Source organism: Octodon degus, unplaced genomic scaffold (genome assembly GCF_000260255.1).
Source record: "Octodon degus isolate 3935 unplaced genomic scaffold, OctDeg1.0 scaffold00064, whole genome shotgun sequence".
NCBI classification, from domain to species: Eukaryota; Metazoa; Chordata; class Mammalia; order Rodentia; family Octodontidae; genus Octodon; species Octodon degus.
The window spans coordinates 11,563,491-11,582,466 of record NW_004524640.1 but is presented as its reverse complement, the minus strand read 5'-3'; the positions used below and the strand labels follow the sequence as shown (position 1 = coordinate 11,582,466).

Below are 18,976 nucleotides of genomic sequence, written 5' to 3'. Positions count from 1 at the left end.
GCCCAGGTGTAGCCATTTATTGTAGGGGGCAAGGACTGCGTCTCGTGCAACCATTTCTCCATTTCCTGGGATGCAGCCTGGCACATGATAAGTGCTGGAAAATTATTAGTTGATTCTTTTCATCAAAACAGTAACACCTCCTAATGCCCTGGTATTCTTGTCACAATTTTGGCCAGAATTTATTTCCTCCTAAGTCAAACTGAAGCCTGTAGGCAAAGCTTGTACGAACAAGGGCTGCTTTCTCCTTCATAGAACCACTCCAAATACATCTTTCCAGGGATATAGCCTCCTTTCTCTCTTTTTTTCCCCCAGAACAGGGCATTAAACTCAGGCTCTTGCGCTTGCTGAAGAAGAGCTTATTCTATTGAGCCACCTCCCCGGCCCCCAAAGGATGCAGCCTCTTAGAATCTATTATAATTATCATCCTCTCAGTTTTTTGCATAGTCCATTGAATTAATAAATCCCTTATTTCAATTTAGAAATCTGAAAATGTTGAAACCAACCTGTCTAATACACTTATTAGTAAAATCTGAATTGAATTAAGGTCATCCATTTTATAACCCTGATTCTGATGTTTACATGTTTTTGTTGCAGATATGTTGATTGGTTTCATTATTTGGTTCCTCCATATCATACTGTGGATATTGTGCGATGTATAGTATAGACACTGCTCTACACTTAAAAATAAAAACTTAGGTAGCCTCAAAGGATTTGGATAAGAGACTGTGGACCAGTAGTTTAATGTCATCTGATTTTTTTTTTTAATTGGGGATTGAACTCAGGACCTTGTACTTGTCAGGCAGGCACTTATTCTACTATCTCCCTGACCCCTGATTATTTTTTAATCAGAATTTATTGGTGCATTTCAGATATAAATAATGATCACATTCATCATGGAGAATCTGTACTTGTACATGATATAGCTTGATTCTTTTTATTCCATTCCCTTCCCCTCTCTTCAATTCCCCCTCCCCATCTACAAAAGCTTTGTTTCCATTTTTTCCTTTATTTTACTTTTCCTCCCTGTTTCCCTTTCCATTTAAACATTTTCTTCCTATTTCCATTATGTAATATACATTTCAGTCCTTATTTACACTTTCAGTTTCTCACACTAGAGAAACAGTGCAGTACTTACACGTATGTGTTTATTTCACTTAACAATATGGTCTAAAGGTGCATCCATTTACCTAGGAATGTCTCAAGATTATCTTTCTTTATAGTACTCCACTGTATAAAAAAACTGCATCATCTTTATCCATTTCTTGGTTGATGGGCATTTGGGCCACTCCAAGATTCAGCTATTACAAATTGTGCCGCTATAAACATGGAAGTGCATTAATTCTTTTAGAAAGGTACCTACAGGGGAATAACTGGGTCAAATGGGACTTCTAGTCATTGTTTTGAGGAGTCTTACACTGATTTCCACAATGGTTGCACAAGTCTACACTCTCACCAACATTTTTCCCACAGTCCCTTTAGTATTTGTTATTGGTTGATTTCTTCGTAACAGCTATTCTTTCTATGGTGAGACAGAATCTCAGCTTTGTTTTAATTGACATCTGTCAAATGACCAATGATGTTGAACATTTTTCATATATTTCCTTGCTGTTTGTACTTCTTCATCTGAAAAGAGTGTATTCATCTCACGTGTCCATTTTTTGATTGGGTCTTTAAATTTAGGGAGTCTGATTTTTTTTTTAAATTCTTTATATGTTCTTGATAGTAATCCTTTGTCTGAGGAGCATCTGGCCAACATTTTTTCCCACATTGTGGGGAAAAGACATTGTAGATTGTCTCTTCACTCTGTTGGTTGTTTCTCTTGCTATGCAAAAGCTTTTTAGTAAGATGAGATCCAGTTGTTGAAAATTTGTGATAATCCCTGTGCAATCAAGGTATTATTCATGAAGTCTTTGCCTACACCAAAATCTTCAAGAGTTCTACCAATTCTATCTTGCAGGAGGTTAAATGTTTTTGTTTTAATATATAGAGATCTTTGATCCATTTCACCTTTTGTGCATGGTGAAAGATATGGGTCCAATTTTAATCTTTGGAATGTGCAAAGCCACATTTATCAAACACGCTTTTAATTCTGGTGAATGTGTTTGGCACCTTTGTCAAAGGTGGCTAAGTATGTCTGGAGTGTTTGTGCATCTTCTAATCTGTTCCACTGATCCTTGGTTCTGTTTTGTTTTGTTTTTGCCGATATCATCCTTTTTATTTTTTCTCCTTTTTTTAAAAATCAGAATAGCTTTGAAGTATAATTTTAAGTCAGGGACTGTGATACTCCCTCCTTTGCCTTTGTTGCCCAGAATTACCTCTGCTATTCTAGGTCTCTTTGGTTCCCAATGAATTTTAGGATTGTTTTCTCTAATTCTGTGAGATATGCTGTTGGAATTTTTATCAGAATTGCATTAAATCTGTATAACAGTTTTGGAAATAGGGTTATTTTCACTATATTGGTTCTTTCTACCCAAGAACAAGAGATCTCTTCATTTTCTGATATCCTCTTCAATATCCTTTTTCAGAGTACTACAGTTTTCACTGTAGAGAGCTTTTACTTCCTTTGTTAGGTTGATTCCTAGGTATTTCACTTTTTTGGATGCTACTGTGAAAGGTGTTGTCTCCCTGATTTCTCTCTCAGTGAATTTGCTATTCATGTACAGGAAGACTATTGATTTTTGGGTATGTACTTTGTATCCAGCTATGCTACTGAATTTGCTTATTAAATCTAGAAGTCTTCTGGTCACCTGATAATTTAAATGATTTTTCTTCTGTGATTCAGGTTAGGGAACAAAAATAGCATTATGGAAGTTGGCAGGTCTCAACAGAAAACCAAAAGGCCTTTTTTTTTTTAACCTCACTTATTTGCTTTGGAATTACTTGGGAAGAAAGTTTCTTAACCAAACAATAAGTTTTTCAAGTGTAGGGATCATATTTTATGTTTCTCTTCAAAGCTGTATAAATAGTGGGTTCTCAAGAGATACTTGATTTATTTGAAAATAATTTGCTTAAAATTCTTGAATTTTACCTGACACAGGAGTTAAATCTTATTTTTAAAATGTCATGTTTATAATTCAAGGCTTTAGAATCATCCCAGGTTTATCCTAAAGTAGGCTCATTCAGTCATTTGGGCATTCATGCATCACATTTCTGAGTATCTACTATTGCTGTATACTCAGCATAGGATTACTGGGGTAAAACGATGGCCAAGGTCCTACCTTCAATGAGTTTCTAGTTGTGATGAAGAAGGGCAGCGATCGACTGACAGCTACTTGATTATCTCACTGCCATGAAGGAAACTAACATGCTGAAAAGAATGTGACACAGTAACCTAAACATTAGTGAGGTCAGTAAAGGCCCTTAGAGCAGATGGCACAGATTTGTGACATGGAGTACCTTCTCCCCCTGTTTCTCAATTTAGAGTGATAAAGGAAGCCAGACAACTGAGGTTCATGTGAAGATTTACCTTTTTACTACTAATTTTGTCTCAGTTGTCATATCACTATATAGTCAAGTAATGCTTAATGACAGGGGCACATTCTGAGACATGGACTATTAGGTGATTTTGTTGTTGTAGAGATGTCATTCTATGTACTCACAAATTAAGATGGTTTGATGTCACTGAGTGATATCTTGTGGAACCACTATCATATGCAGTCCATCTTTAGTTAAAATATTGTTATGCAGTTTGTGACTGAACACATTATTCAAGGGTCTAAAACATAAACTGACATATGATTTAACTAACACCAATTGATTAAATTCCTTGTTAGCCTGAAAAGGACTAACAGTGCTGTAGTAGAATGGCATCTTGCATCTTCTATGTACACGTCACAAAGGAAAGTTCATGTCGCTGTACATTAGTGATTTTAATTTACCAGTACAGGCTTGTTTCTGTGTAGTTTTTCTAATGGTTGGGAGTGTATTAGATTTTGGCATGGTGTCAAATACATGCATTTTAAACAATTTTGGTGTGGAAGGCTATTTTTATATTTTTCTGGGGCAGGAAATTGTTTAAGAAAACACTTCAGAATTTATGAATGCAAGTTAGGGAATTTAGGAAAACCTAAAATTAGGATTGAACATTTAGGTTCTCCAAAATATAGATAAGTAACTATCCTAAAACAAAATGACCACAAAAAAACAATTTAATAGGTGTTGTTCAAGTCCAGCAAGTTATAATTCTGGCACTTTTTAAAAATAGGATGAAGAAACAGATCAATATTTGTTGCTCTAAGCCAGTGTTGCAGTGCATCTCGGTATTGAATGAGTTTGGTAGAGGGGAAAAAACCACAATAGAAATTGAAATTTTTAATACCTGAGCAAAACATTGTAAACCACATTTTTTGCTGCAGGTGGAAATCAGATAAACATGCATGTATTCGAAGTGCCAACAAGAGAAAAATCAAAAAGGTGTAGGAACACACTTGTCTTTTTTTTTTTCCTCAAATTGATGGTAGTCTTTTTTCTGTGAAGCCTTAATTTAATCAATAGCATTGTCTGTCTTGCTTATTTGAGCATGAATTTTTTTTACAAAAGGTTTATCATCTCCTTTTAAAAAGACGTGATAGCTCATTTAGGTTGGCTTCTGAATATATCTTCCTTCCATAAACAGAAATTAATCAGCTAGTAGCTGAGAAGGTCAAGGAAGAGAAAGAAAACTAAAACATTTGTTGTGGATTTTTTAAAAATAATTTTCTTTTCTTTTGTATGTGCGCAGCTTCTCTAGTAACTGATTATAGATCATCTAAGCTTTGTTGATTCTGGATGCTGGTCAGGGCTTGAAATCAGTTTGGCATTTTCTGTAACCATCAGTGGTGAATCACTAGTGCAATTGCAGAGTGAGTGGCCCACCTTGATACAAAGTAACCAAAAAAGAGAAAAGGGAATGTTTTCATGTAAATCAGAAATTGATAACTCACAAGCTAAAATTTCAGGGCAGCATACCCCTTTTATGTTTTAATCCATTTTTGTATCAACTTAAATGGGTTTCTCTTTGTATGTACCTGTTTTAATGTCTGTGAGACACACAGTCACTAAAGGGTTTAGGGAATGTTTAAATATCACGACTTGTACTATTTAATCCTAAATCTGCATTTTTTTTTAAAGAAAGATGAGTTACTGTCATTATCTGGACTACAGCATTGATTTTAGGTTACTGTAAATTGGCTGTGGAGTCCTCTGACATACAAGTATTTGCCTCAGTAGTTGACCTTCTTGGCTTTTAGATTAACAAGAAAGTAGATAATATTTAGATGTGATTATAATGACTTCATTCTATAAAGGTCTATAGGAGAATCTAAAACTCAGTTTTCCCCACCATTTTAACTACTATTTTCAGATGCAATATTTTTACATATGATAACATATATTAAGCAGGAGACACCAGAATTCAAATTCGACCTTTTATATTAATTTGTGTACTACCCATGTAATGTATTATAATCACTATATTTCTAGCCAAAGAGGTTCATTGATATTTTCTGCAGGGACTTAAAGGACTAAAAAGACCACTTATAGCCAGTCACTTAGAAGGGCACTTTCTGTGTCCATCATAGGAACATTCTTGCTGATGGAAGTGAAGGGCTGATTTAGACACTAAACCTAGATTTTCAGACTGACTTAGTTTTTTCATTTAACTTACACATTTTTTGTGCTTTCCTTATAGGAAATCGATACTTTACCAACATGGAGATTAATCATTTGTACTTAGGAGCAGCAGACCTGGGGACTGATCACCTGTCGAGAATTTTATAAACCAATCACACACATTCCTATTCCATTTCTTTCGTCCCCCATTTCACCTTCAGAGTTGTCCTACCTATGGCATTCAGGAGGCAAGTGAAGAACTTTGTGAAAAATTACTCAGATGCTGAAATAAAAGTCAGGGAAGCAACTTCTAATGACCCTTGGGGTCCCTCCAGTTCTCTGATGCTAGATATCAGTGACTTGACTTTCAACACCATTTCTCTCTCAGAGATTATGAATATGCTATGGCAGAGACTCAGTGACCATGGGAAAAACTGGCGCCATGTGTATAAATCCCTTACACTGATGGATTATCTCATCAAGAATGGATCAAAGAAAGTTATTCAGCATTGCAGAGAGGGCTTCTTTAAACTTCAAATGCTAAAAGACTTTCAACACATAGATGAAGCTGGAAAAGACCAAGGTAACAGTTAAAGAAGTTGTACAGTATGCCAATAATAGGAGTTTGAGAGGAGTCATTTTTAACTCAGGACCAGATTTTTGTTTTTATTTTATTTGTATTAGGGCTTGAACTATAGGGTCTTGCAGTGAACTTTATTATTATTACTACTACTATTACTATTATTATTATTATTTTAAGACAGAGTCTTGCTAAATTGCCCAGGCTGGACTCAAAGTTGTGATCTTCCTGCCTTGGTCTTATAGAGTGCTGAAATGACAGGTTTGTGCCACCATGCCCTGCTAATGATCATTCTTAAGCGTACCAGCCCCGTCTTCAGGAACAGTTAATCCTTTGCATGACTCTGCAGCACTTTAGAAAACAGTATTTTTTTCAGGAGGATGTACAAAACTAACACACTTAGGTTTCTGATAAGATGATACCTCAGAGAAAATGAATCAGGTGAAAAAAATAGGCATTGGCATTTGGTATAATAATGTTGGCTGTAATTCCTAACTATAATTACATCGGAATTTAGTTATAAATAAAATGTTCCCAAAGACTATGGAATCTTCAAAGCCTATCTTCCTATACTGGGGATAGTTCTATAGATACAGAAATGTAAATCGTAAAATAGTTCTGTTGGGGTGGAAGAGGAGGTGAAGTGGGGAAAGGATATATAGAACGTTAAGATGCTTCAGAGTGCCTAATATTCTACAGTGGTAGAAAAATAAGCATTTCTTCTCCATCTAATGTAAAATTACAATCTGAGTTAAAAGTGAATAGTCTTATGAATCACAAGAAGGTAAAATTTAATAAGTCTCTTTCTTAAATGTACATTTTAAAAGCGGATCTTTTTTAAGGGTAGTTTTAGGTTCATAGAAAAATTATACATATAGTCTGCACAAAACCCTTATTCATGATCTCGCCTATTAATATCTTGGATTAGTACGGCACATTTGTTGCAACTGGTGAGCCAATATTGATATAATGAACTAAAATTTGTAATTTATATAAGGATTCAGCCTGTATTGTACAGCTCTGTGGGTTTTGAAAAAATGTGTGATATCCTGTGTTTACTAGCCAGTATTATACAGAATAGTTTCAGTGTCCTAAAAATGCCCTGTAATATGTCTGTTCATTGTTTTCCTCCTGCTCCTGAATCCCTGGAAACTATTAGTCTCTTCAATTTTGCTTTTCATATGTCATAAAATATCTAGCCTTTTCAGGCTAGCTTTTTCACTTACCAATAGGCACTTAGGACTCTTCTGTGTCTTTTCAGAGCTTGAGAGCTCATTTTTTTCGCTGATTTATAGCTTTATTGAATTATAATTCACATGCAAATTATCCACTTAATGGTATAATTAATGGTTGTTGGTATATTACATTACTTTTAAAATCACGATAAAAGATATATAATGTAGCACTTACCTTTTAAAATGTGCAATTCAGAAGTATTAATTATATTTATGTTGTTGTGCAGCCATTACTCTATTTCCAAAACTATTTTATCATCTTAACTAGTAATCATTAAGCAGTAATTCCCCATTTCCATTTTATTTTAAACTGTGTTTTTTAATTGTTTAATTTTGAAAGTTCTTTGTTTCTGTATATAAGATCCTTATCAGGCAAGGTGATTTACAAATACCTTCTGCCTGCGATGGTGCATCTTTTAGAGACCAAATGCCCAAACTGCAATACAAAACCTATTTATTTACTTGAGAGTGCCAACACTGTAATTAAACCTGAATACAGAGGTTTTATTGTTGTTGTTGTTGTTTTTTCCGGAACCAGGGATTGAACTCAGACCCTTGCGCTTGCCAGGGAAGCGTTTATTCTACTGAGCCATCTCCCCGGCCTTTTTGTTTTGTTTTGTTTTTTTGGCGCTGGGAATTGAACACAGGACCATGCACTTGCCAGGCATGTACTTATGCCAATGAGCTATGTTCCCAGCTCCCCTAGATTTTAGTTTAGGAAAAAAGAACTCTCATACATTAACATCTTTTGTCTTAAAAACAAATAACGTGTGCCATAGATTTGCCACCATCAGCGTAGGGGTTTGTGTTTGTTTTAACTTGATGTGTTCTCTGATGAGGAAAAGTTTTAGATTTCAGTGAAGTCCCATTTATCTGGTTTTCCTTTGCATGTACTTTATCATTGAACTATTGTTTACCTCAAGATAATGTCATATACTTATATTTTCTCCTGATACTTTTATAGTTTTCTTAACTTTGTCTTAGTTCCCTTTTAAATTATTTTTTATTGTGATGTAAGGTAAAGAGCTAACTTCATTCTTATGTACACAGATACCCAGTTGTCCTACAATTTGTTGAAAAGACCTCTTTCCTCACTGAGTTACATTGGCACCTTTGTGAAAAATTAGTCAATCATAGATGTATGGTTTTATTTTTGTACTCTCAGTTGTTTCATTGGCCAGTCTATGCTTATGTAGTACCATGCTATTTTGTTTACTGTAGCTTTATAGTATATTTGAGTTCAACTTTTTTCAATAGTGTTTTGCTTATTGAGTCTCTTAACATTTCTTTATGAAGTTGAGCATCAGCTTGTTAATTTCGCACAAAGAGGGAGACAGCTACAATTTTTATTGAGACTGCAGCTATTCTATAGGCTGTGTTGGAGAATATTGTCATCTTAATTTGAGCTTCCCTGGTCCATGGATGTCGATAGTTAGATTATGTTCCATCTGTACTGCGTAGTTTTCAGTGTATGAGTCTTGTACCTTTTTTGTTGCTTGTTATTTCTGTGTATTTTATTTTTTGTGGTACTGGAGATAGAACCTAGGGTCTTTGCACTGAACCACATACCCTCAACCCCTTTTTAAAGTTTTGTAACCAGGTCTCATTAAGACTGGGTTCAAACTTGAAGACCCTCTTGCCCTAATGACCCAGAGTGCTACAGTTATAGGCATGTACCACTATGCCTATCTTAATTCTTTTGATTTTTTAAAAAAAATGTATTTAGTACAGGGTTTACAGAGTCTCACTACACAGATCAAATTTGTAGTGATCCTTTCTGTTTTTCAAAAGCCTCCTGAGTGCAGGGATTACAGCACCACCGTGCCCAGCCTTAATCACTGTCTCAGTACCCCCCAGGGGCGGGGCTGGCATGGCACACTGGGGATCAAACCCCCGTCCCTGCGTCTGCCTAAGCAGGTGCTTTAATCTACTGAGCTATCTGGCTAGCCCCTTTTGATGGTTTTGTAAATGCAATTGTTTTCTTAATTTCATGTTCAGATATTCTTTGCTAACTCAATTTTTGTATGTTGATCTTTTCTGTTATTTTGCAGAACTAGTTTATTAGTTGTAATTTTTGGTAGGCTCCTTAGGATTTTACTATATACAAAATCATGTTATGTATAAAGCTTTACTTCTTCCTTACCAATCCAGATGCCTTCTATTTTTTTCTCTTGCATAATTGCCCTGACTAGATGTAGTGAGAGCAGATATTCTTTTCTTGTTCCTGCTTTTAGAAGGGAAACTTTCAGTCATTAAGTATAATGTTAGCTTCTGGCTTTTCATAGATTCTGTTTGTTGGATTGAGGAAGTTTTCTTCTATTCCGGGTTTGTTGAGGTTTTTTTTTTTCTTTTTTAAATCATAAAGGGATGTTGATTTCTGTCAGTAGTTTTTCTGGATCTATAGAAATGAATGTGAGTTTTAAAAATCTCCCTTCGACCATGAATATGGCATATTACATTGGTTGATTTTTTTTCACATGTACCAACCTTGCACTCCTACTGTAAATCACATTTTATGATGTATATACTATTTTAAGTGTTTATTTTAGTTTGAGGCTTCATGCTATAATTTGGAAAAAAGTTCATGACTTTTGATCATTCTATTCTGCTTTATCTAAAAGTTGCAAAGACAAACTCTTATGCTGATTTAATGTTTTTCAAAATTAAAATAAGATAGTACTTAAGTTTTTGTATACCCAAGATTAAGCTTTAAAAGGCATACTTTGCATTATAACTTGCACGGAAGCTATTTTTCACAGCACAAAGAACTGTGATGATTTTATAAAGTAGAAACGGTTAACTTGTGTTCTAAAGAGTTTATGAACTACTGAGACATATTAATTGTAAAAATACAAACCTCTTTTTTCATTTATTATTGCATATATATGATATTCTTACTAAGATTCCCTAACAGTTGAGATTAGGACCAAAAATGTAAGCCCAGGTATACTATACTGGAATTTGCAACAGGGTCAACCAGTCATGGACTGAATCTTCCAAAACTGTGAGCCAAAATAAGCATTTTTTTCTTTATAAGATGACCATTTCAGCTATTTGTTGTTATAGCAAGGAAAAGCTGACTAGCACAATAACAACCTTATAGGCATTGCTACTACCTTAAAAATAACAAAATCTAGTTTATCATTCCTGTCCCTGTATTATTGCTGTCATTCATTTTACTGATTTAGAAGAATATACACATATATAAATAAACATGCTATTATTTTTAACAAATTGCTGTTTAATAATAAAAATAGAAGTTTTTATTTTACCTTTACTATTATGTCTCTAATGCCCTTCTTTTCAGCAGATCTGAGTTTATCTTTATCATTTTTCTTTTTCTTTTGTATTTTTTAGTACAGGGTCTACAGGGTCTACAGGGTCTCACTACACAGATCAGTTTTGTAGTGATTACAGGCATGCACCACCATGCCCAGTCTCAATCACTGTCTCCATGCAGCCCTATCATTTCCCTTCTTTCTAAAAAATATCTTTTAATATTTCTTACAAAGCAGGTGTATTGTCCACAGGTTTCCTCAATTTTTGTCTGAGATTCGACTTCCTCTTCACTTTTGAAGGATAATTTATATTACAGAATTCTAGGCTAGTCAGTTTTTCCCCTAACACTTTAAATATTCCATTCCACTCTCTTCTTGCTTGCATGATAACTGCAGAGAAGTTGAATGTTAATTCTCATCTTTGTTCCTCTATAGTCTATTTTCCCTCAGGCTTCTTTCAAGAATTTATCTTTGATTTTCTGTATTTTGAAAATGGTATGTGTAGGGTACTTTGGGGGCATGTACAGTATTCTGTTCAGTGTTTCTTCTCTGAGCTTCCCCAATCTGTGGTTAGTGCCTTGCATTAATTTGGGGGAAAATCCCCTGGGGTTATTATGTAAAATCTTTCTTCTTTTCCCTTTTCTCCATTCTCTATTTTTACTTCCCCCTTATTTAATTGCCATGAACCTATGCTGTACTTTTTTAGTTGTTCCATATTTCATAGATATCTTTTCTTCTCTCTCTGTTCTTTGACTCTGTCTGCCTCTGTGTGTGTGTGTGTGTCTGTCTGTCTGTCTCTCTCTGTGTGTGTGTCTCTCTCTCTCTCTCTCTCTCTCTCTCTCTCTCTCTCTCTTTCTGGTTTTGTTTTAGTGATTTCTATTGAGATGTCCTCAAGCTCTTAAACTCTTTCCTTGACTTTCATGTTAAGCCTACCAATGAAATTCTTAATTTCTGTTTTAGATTTTTTTGATCTTTAGCATTTTTTTTTTTTTTGGTTCTTGTAGATTTTTCATCTCTGTTTACATTGCCTATTCTTTTTTCCCCCTATTTATTCTTGCAGGCTATTTCATCCATCATGCCCTTAACATCTTAATCATAATGATTTCAAATATCCAGTCTGATAATTTCAACATCATTGCCATATTATGTCTCCAAGTTATAATATTGGCTTTTTAGTATGTTTTGTAACATGCTGTTAGTAGCTGGGCATGATGTATATAGCTAAAGGGAGCTCTGGCAAAAAAAAAAGTCCTGTCAGAATGGGGAAACATTTTGGAGTACTAAAACTAGGTCTCAATCTTCCAGTGCACCTGTTACCTGTGGATTGAACTTACATGTGCTGCTCTATTATGTTCCTGTCCTGTCCCTCCCCTATTTTGTGGGGCAGGATGGCTAGAGTAGACTGGAGTTGTTGGATAGTTCTCCTCTCCCATATCAGTTAGACTCTGATATATACATCTGGCTAGGTTCTGGTTAACAAGTTTCTGCAAGGGCAGGCTTTGTTAAGAAATGAAGAGTAGTTTGGTACAGTGTATTCAAAAAGGTTCCTTTCCCTTTTGCCCCATCAGAAGCATCATGAGACACCCCTCCCCCCACAACATTATTCATTGTGAGAACCTGAGGACTTGGTCTCCCTGGAGTTTTTAATCTCTCAGACTTGTCTACATTGAGCCTCCAACAGTTTGTCAGTAGTGGTTCAGATGTGGGTCTGTTCTCTCAGAGGTGTGTGCTCATAGATTTCTGCTACAACAAGACATGATTATTTTTGTCTTTCAGTCTCCAATCTGGGGGTCAGAGGTTAGCCTACAACTATACTGATCTAATGGATATAAGAATTATTGATTTTCCCATTTGTTCATTTTCTTAAAAAAGGGAGGGGGCAGGGAGGTGGCTCAGGAGAATAAGCGCTTCCCTGTCAAGTGCAAGGGTCTGAGTTCAATCCCTGGTTCCGCCAAAAAAATTAAAAATTAATTAATTTTTTAGAAAACAAGGGCTGGCAAGATAGCTTAGTGAACTAAGCACCTGCTTGGCAAGTGCAGGGACCAGGGTTCCATCCCCAGTCCTACATGTCACACTGGCCCCACCCCCAGGTCATGCTGAGCGGTGAATGAGTCTGGCTGTGGTGGTGCACGTCTGTAAGCTGCATAGTGAGACCCTGTACCAAATACATAAATGAAAAAAAGATAGTTCAAAACCCTCCTGTTAGGACTGACTAGTGATTCCAGCTGCTTATATGTTGGACTTGAAGTCAGCAATCAGGTTAATCCTCTTTTGCATCTGTTTCAATGTTATTTAGGTAAAAGATATTATAAGAAATAGATATCTTATGCTCTTTATTGTGGGTCTCATGGTTTGAAGATGCTTCACTCAAGTTGAACTAATTTAGTGGTCTTGGGCAAATAGCTAGACACAGCTGACAAAGCTGGACCAGTTTCTTTTATTTTAGGTTCCATTGCCATTTGGCCTCATGAGCATAGGTACAACTGATAGCCCTGAATCATCTCAACATTCAGGTAGTGTAAGCACCATGGGACTGTGTAAGAGTCTCTCCCTTTTGTCCACAATGCCTGTATGAATCTCCATTAAGACCCATTTATTTATATGTCTACTATGTTCTTAGTGAAACTTAAAATTTCTCAAAGGCAAGAACAATGTCCCTAGTACTTGGTACGTTGCCTGAAGGTGGGATCACTTAGTACTCTTATTACTTGATGAATGGATGATTAATTCTTCGACGTTTTTATACTCTTAGCAAATTTAAAGTGACTTTTTTTTTACAAAGGTAGAAAAAAACTACCAGAGTTGACTAATAAGAACGCTCCATTTCCTTGCTGTAAATTACTTTAAAAATAGTTTTAATACTTACTGTGCTTATTGAAATATTACATATTATACAATATATGAATCTTAAGTGTACAATTTGATGAATTTTGGTGAATATAACCATCACCTATAGCAAGATAACATTTCCATTCATTTGAGAAATTCCCTTTGCCTGCCTTTCCAGCCAGTCATCCCTCTTACACAAAGGCAGCTATCTTTCTAGTGTCTTTAGTCATATGAGTTAGTTGCATCTTAAAATTATGGAAGCAGATAGTATGGATTTTTTTGTTTCTGGTTTCTTTCTCAAAGCACATTTTTGAGATTCATACAGAGTTTTCTTAAATGACTTTATCATTTTTATACTTCCATTGTCAGTGTATATAATAGTTTGTTGTACAATGATGGAGACCTGACGAAGGGACTCTGAGCAGGATTTAATATCATCCAGTTTGCTCTCTATGTTTACGTGTAAGTCTGCCCAAGGCCTAGGCCCTTTGTTTGGAGATGGGCAGCAAACTCATAGTAAGTGAAACTCTGAGTCACTGGTCATGGCTGAGGCCCGTAGTGGCTTGGGAAGACATGAGGCCTCAAAGGACAAGACAAGGCCATAGTTAAGAACACATGGCTCCAACTTCAATTAAACTAGATAAAGACTGTTGCTGCAGGCATCTCACTCCTTCATAGAGTTAGCATAGTTTTCCCAAGTCAACATAATGTATTACTTGGAGAAGTCCTTGTGTTGACTCCCATGGTCTTCCCAAGGTCCTGCTCAGATTCCCAGACTTTTTTCAGTGTTTTTCTCCTTTGTTTGAAAACCAAATAAATTTGGGCCCCCCAGAGAAGTTCTTTGTCTTAGCCCCAGAGAATCCTAAATTCTGTTAGAGTATTTATCCTCCTGGAGCCCTAAAATCATACTGCTTGCCTCTTTTAAAGACTTTACTGTTCACTTCCCCATTTGGGATATCGAGGGCCTGATCATGTAGTCCCTCTGGTGGGTTTATGTTTCCATTTGGTTTTAATTTACATTTCCCTTGTTGTATACCTTTTCCTTTAGGGCGACAAGTGTTCTATTTTTTATTTTTGGTGACTTTATTGGATGGATATGGATCCTTTGTCAAATAGATGGATTGTAAGTATTTTTTCTAAGTCTGAAGATTGACTTTTTAATTTTTTAATGTTTTTTGATGGGAAGCTTGCACTTTTGGATGTGAGGGCAATCCAGTTGCAACTCTTCTTATCCCATTGATTGTCAGGGGTGATTTTGCAGATCTGGCTGGCTAAGGGGGTGTCCTCTTCCTCTCCCATCTTTTTGCATATGTGCTTCCCAAAGCAGTGGGCTTGCTGGAAGAGGATGACCTTCCTTAGTAGAGGAAGGCCATTTTCAATAAAAGTATGGAAGTAGCTGCACTTCCTTGTTAGGACTTCCAAACAAGCTCTGAAAATTCATTTGTAGGAAGAGAAAAAACGTGATTTTGATGAAATCCAGTTTATTCTTTTATTTTTAATGCCTTTTGTGCCTGGTCTGAGATACTTACCTGCCTCATGTATCTTGATACTATTTAATTATATTCTATTACTATACTGAACTCTCATAATTAAACTATAAATTTAAAAATACCCTTACAAGATTTCACTGAACTCCTGGAATGAGCCGAATTAAAATTGCCTGGGACTGGGGAGACAGCTGGGCAGTCTTAAGTGCCTGCCTGGCAAGTGCAAGGACCTGGGTTTGATTCCCAGTACCACATGCCATACCTGCCCCGTGCCTGCTGGCCACTGTGAAACCAGGCCTGGCAGAGCATGCCTATAATCCCAGCACTGGGAAGATGAGACAGGAGGATCACTACAAGTCTGAGCTGTGTATTGAGACTCTGTACGACATAAATAAATAATCACTCAACCAATCTAAAAATTGTCTGAAAACTACTCAATGAAATGTGAAAACTTTTTTATACTATCATATTATTTGTTTATATAAATGTAATATTCTTTTAAACCTAATTTAGATTTTAGGAAATATGTGCATTATAGATTTATGTGCTATTTTATTCTCAATTAGATAAATCATAAAATTGCTGTTAATTTCATTTGAATAAGCCATTTCATATATACATGCTTACATGTGTTTAAATCAAAAGTATAGATGTTTTAAAAGGGGTACATTTAAAAACAAATTTTCAGTGTTAAAAAGTTATATTACGGGAATGGGAAAAAAGCATGATATGTTATGTACAGGTACAAACTCGTTATGATGAATGTTATGTATATTTAAAATGTACCAATAAAATAAAAAGCTAAAAAAAGAAAAAAGTCAAGAGAACTGTTACAGTCAAGAGAAGCTAAGGAAACATGACTGCTAAGTGTAATGTTGTAGCTGGGATGGAATTCTGGAACTGAAAATATTAAAACCTTTTCCATATGAAAAAGTTATATTAAGCTATATTTCTAGAAGTACCATGCCTTGGTACCTGTGGTGCCATTTTAGCTTTCCACTATCATGAGTCACCGAATTTAGAAAGTTAAGTGCTTCATAATTACATTCATGGCTGGTTTAATGTATATGCTGCCTCTTTGTTGTGTCTTCCAAAACGCAGAGATGGTCTGTATGTACTCATCAGCTACATATTTGCTCATTGAAGTTTGAATATTTTGAACTAAGAACTAAGGCTTTTAAGAGTATTATTAAGAGCTATAAATTAAAATGTAAAAGATAAATTCTCAGGAAGATAATACATTTATTTATATTTTTATTAAGCAATAAGTTATTAAAATATTCTGGAGGATTTGAGTTTGGACTCTTATAGAAGGAAATAAAACAAAATATTTGGTTCCTGAAAAAGTTTGGATGAAAGAGAAAACCTTGGATGGATAGGAGGAAAGGAATGATTGTGAATTTTGTTTTCAAAGCAATTAAAATGAACCAAAGAGAGCCAGTCTAGAAAGAATAAATTTAAGAAAAATTAAATATTTTAAAATGTAAAAAAGTTAAATTCTATGTTGATTAGTTATGTTGAGGCTATAAGTCAAATAATTAAAACTTGATTTTTTTGCAGAAGAAACTAAGTAGATTTGGAGTAGTATGAGGCAGGCAGTTCCTAGTCAGCATTGATATAGTGGCTAAGCACTGTAGAATAAAATGCAGCTTCAGTGTTGGTCAGACTTAATTTTTTTCTATTCATCTGAGATAGTACTAGTCAAAATTCTCTAGTCAGAGAACCTACCTCATGTGTCCTAGTAGATTAATAAGTGCAATGTAGGTAAGCTTATTGGTGGAGGATTACCACAAAGCTTCTGATTTCATTTATTATTTAAATGAGCAAATATAAGTTCCTGTAATGAATATTTTTAATGAGCAAATAGTTTCCTTTAATTTTTTTAGCAGTATAACTTTTATTTTTATTTTATAGAGAAACAAATATCAATGAGATAGTTTCAAAACTAATAGGACAGTTTCAATAATTAATACATTATACATTGTACATTCTTAGTGGTTATTTGTAGTACAAGATGCAGATAGAATATCCTGTCCAAACACTATTAGTACAAATCTTTCTTCTCATTGAATTAAGCAAAAGTAACTGTATATCTATCCTAACTATTCTGCATATACAGATACAAATGGTCCTTCCTTTGTATTGCCTTTCTTTGTTTAGTCCTGTCAGAAATGGGTATTCCATTGACATCTAAATATTATAGGTGTGTGAATTCAGCAAAATAATCCAACCCAGTCCAGCAGTCCACAATAGTAGTGGGTTATCCACAGAAGTTGTTGACTTGAGCCTTTTACAGCTCAGCATATTAATATGGCTTTACTTTATAGACCTCGTTTTTATACTTTTCCGCTGGATGGTTAAGACCAAGAAAAAGCAAGACCTGTATAACAAGAAATGTAACTTTTGTATCTGATAAGGTCAGTCAAGTACCCTCAGGATTTATCCTGTAACCCTGTACCACAGTTTGCAGATCCTTTGTCAGTGTCAGCCATGTGGATGAATCATGACCATTGCTTGACCAATTTGCTCTCTGTGAAAGCCTGAGAGAATGTTTACTCTCCAGGTAACTCTCCTTATGCATGCTCTATATCATTGATCATGTTGCTCTGTGACCCCCATGATCTCCTTGATCAGAAAATTTGGGACATAACTGAGTTACAGGACATTACAGTATAGGTTCTCCTATGTCCTGAGTCTTCACTGACCTTGAAAGGCTATGGTCAAAATGTTGGCTGTCCTTGCAGCCCTTCTATTTCTCTAATTTTTGGTCTGAAAACTTAGGTTGTTAACCCTCCAGAAGAGAAGCTTATTATTACCCTACAACATATGCAGTTTGGTTTAACTTCATTATCTGTCTGAATATCAGACATCTTAGGTGTAACATGGAACAGGTATTTTCTATCAAGTATGTTAAACATTAAGTCCCTACAGAATATGGAGATAAAAATTTTAAAAATGAAAAATATTTAAAGAATATAAATAAACAATTACATATTTTTACTCAGAAATTTAGAAATCTAACCATGTACAGCATTGTAGCAGGATAGTCCTGTTACTTTTGTGTCTTTTTTTCATTTATTAGCCATTTTTAAAAAAAAGTTTTACTTCTGAGACAGTATGGTAATAATTGGTATGTCACGACAAGAACATATTTAGAAGACCAGAATGACAGGTATTCCAAGCGTGGCCCTTCTATTACACATTTCTATCTTCAGTGCAGTTGCCTGGTTCACAGGTATCAACATGTATAGTTAGGGTGAGAATCCTGCCAGTTAACTGCTAGTTTCAGAAACCTGCTGATGTTTCTCAGGATCATTGCCTTGCCCGTATTGTGCGCATAAATGTATGGCTTTGTCCCTGTCCTGTTTCCCAGCTTTTCTCCTTGCCTTCTCCTCATTGTCCAGTCCTCAAGTTCTCGCTTTCCTTTTAATTGTGTTACACCTTTCTATTTGTATTTCTTCTTTTGAATTCTTATACTGGGGAGACTATACGATATTTACACATGTGGGTCTGGTTTATTTCACTTTTGAGTATATCTTCAAGTGGCATCCACTTAAATATAAATGCTTCAAATTTATCATTTTTTATAGCTGGGTAATACTCCATTGTATAAAAAAAACACATCTTTTTCAACCATTCCTCATGTGACGGGCATCTTGGTTGTTTCCAAGATTTGACTATCACAAATTGTGCTGCTATAAACACAAGTACACATATATCACTATGATATGACGTTTTCAGTTCCTCCGGGAAAATTCTCAGTAGGGGGATAGCTGGCTTGAATGGGATTTCCAGTCCTAGTTTCTTAAGGAGTTTCCACACTGATTTCCATAATGGTTGCACCAGTCTCCATTCCCACCAGCAGTGGAGAAGGGTTCCCTTTTCCCCACAGCCTCTCCAACATTTGTTGTTGGTTGATTTCTTTATGATAGCCATTCTTTTTGGGGTGAGATAGCATCTCAGTGTTGCTTTAATTTG

At 35.4% G+C, this 18,976-nt stretch overlaps 1 protein-coding gene across 1 annotated transcript in view; it reads left to right on the top strand.

Moving 5' to 3' along the window:
* The first annotated feature begins 5,823 nt into the window (after positions 1-5,823).
* The window catches only part of Enthd1 (ENTH domain containing 1), a 137,093-nt gene continuing 123,940 nt past the window's right edge, over positions 5,824-18,976 (top strand). The window contains exon 1 of the mRNA XM_004634699.1: positions 5,824-6,172. Within this exon, the coding sequence (XP_004634756.1) occupies positions 5,824-6,172 (349 nt within the window). The remainder of the gene's footprint in view (positions 6,173-18,976) is intronic.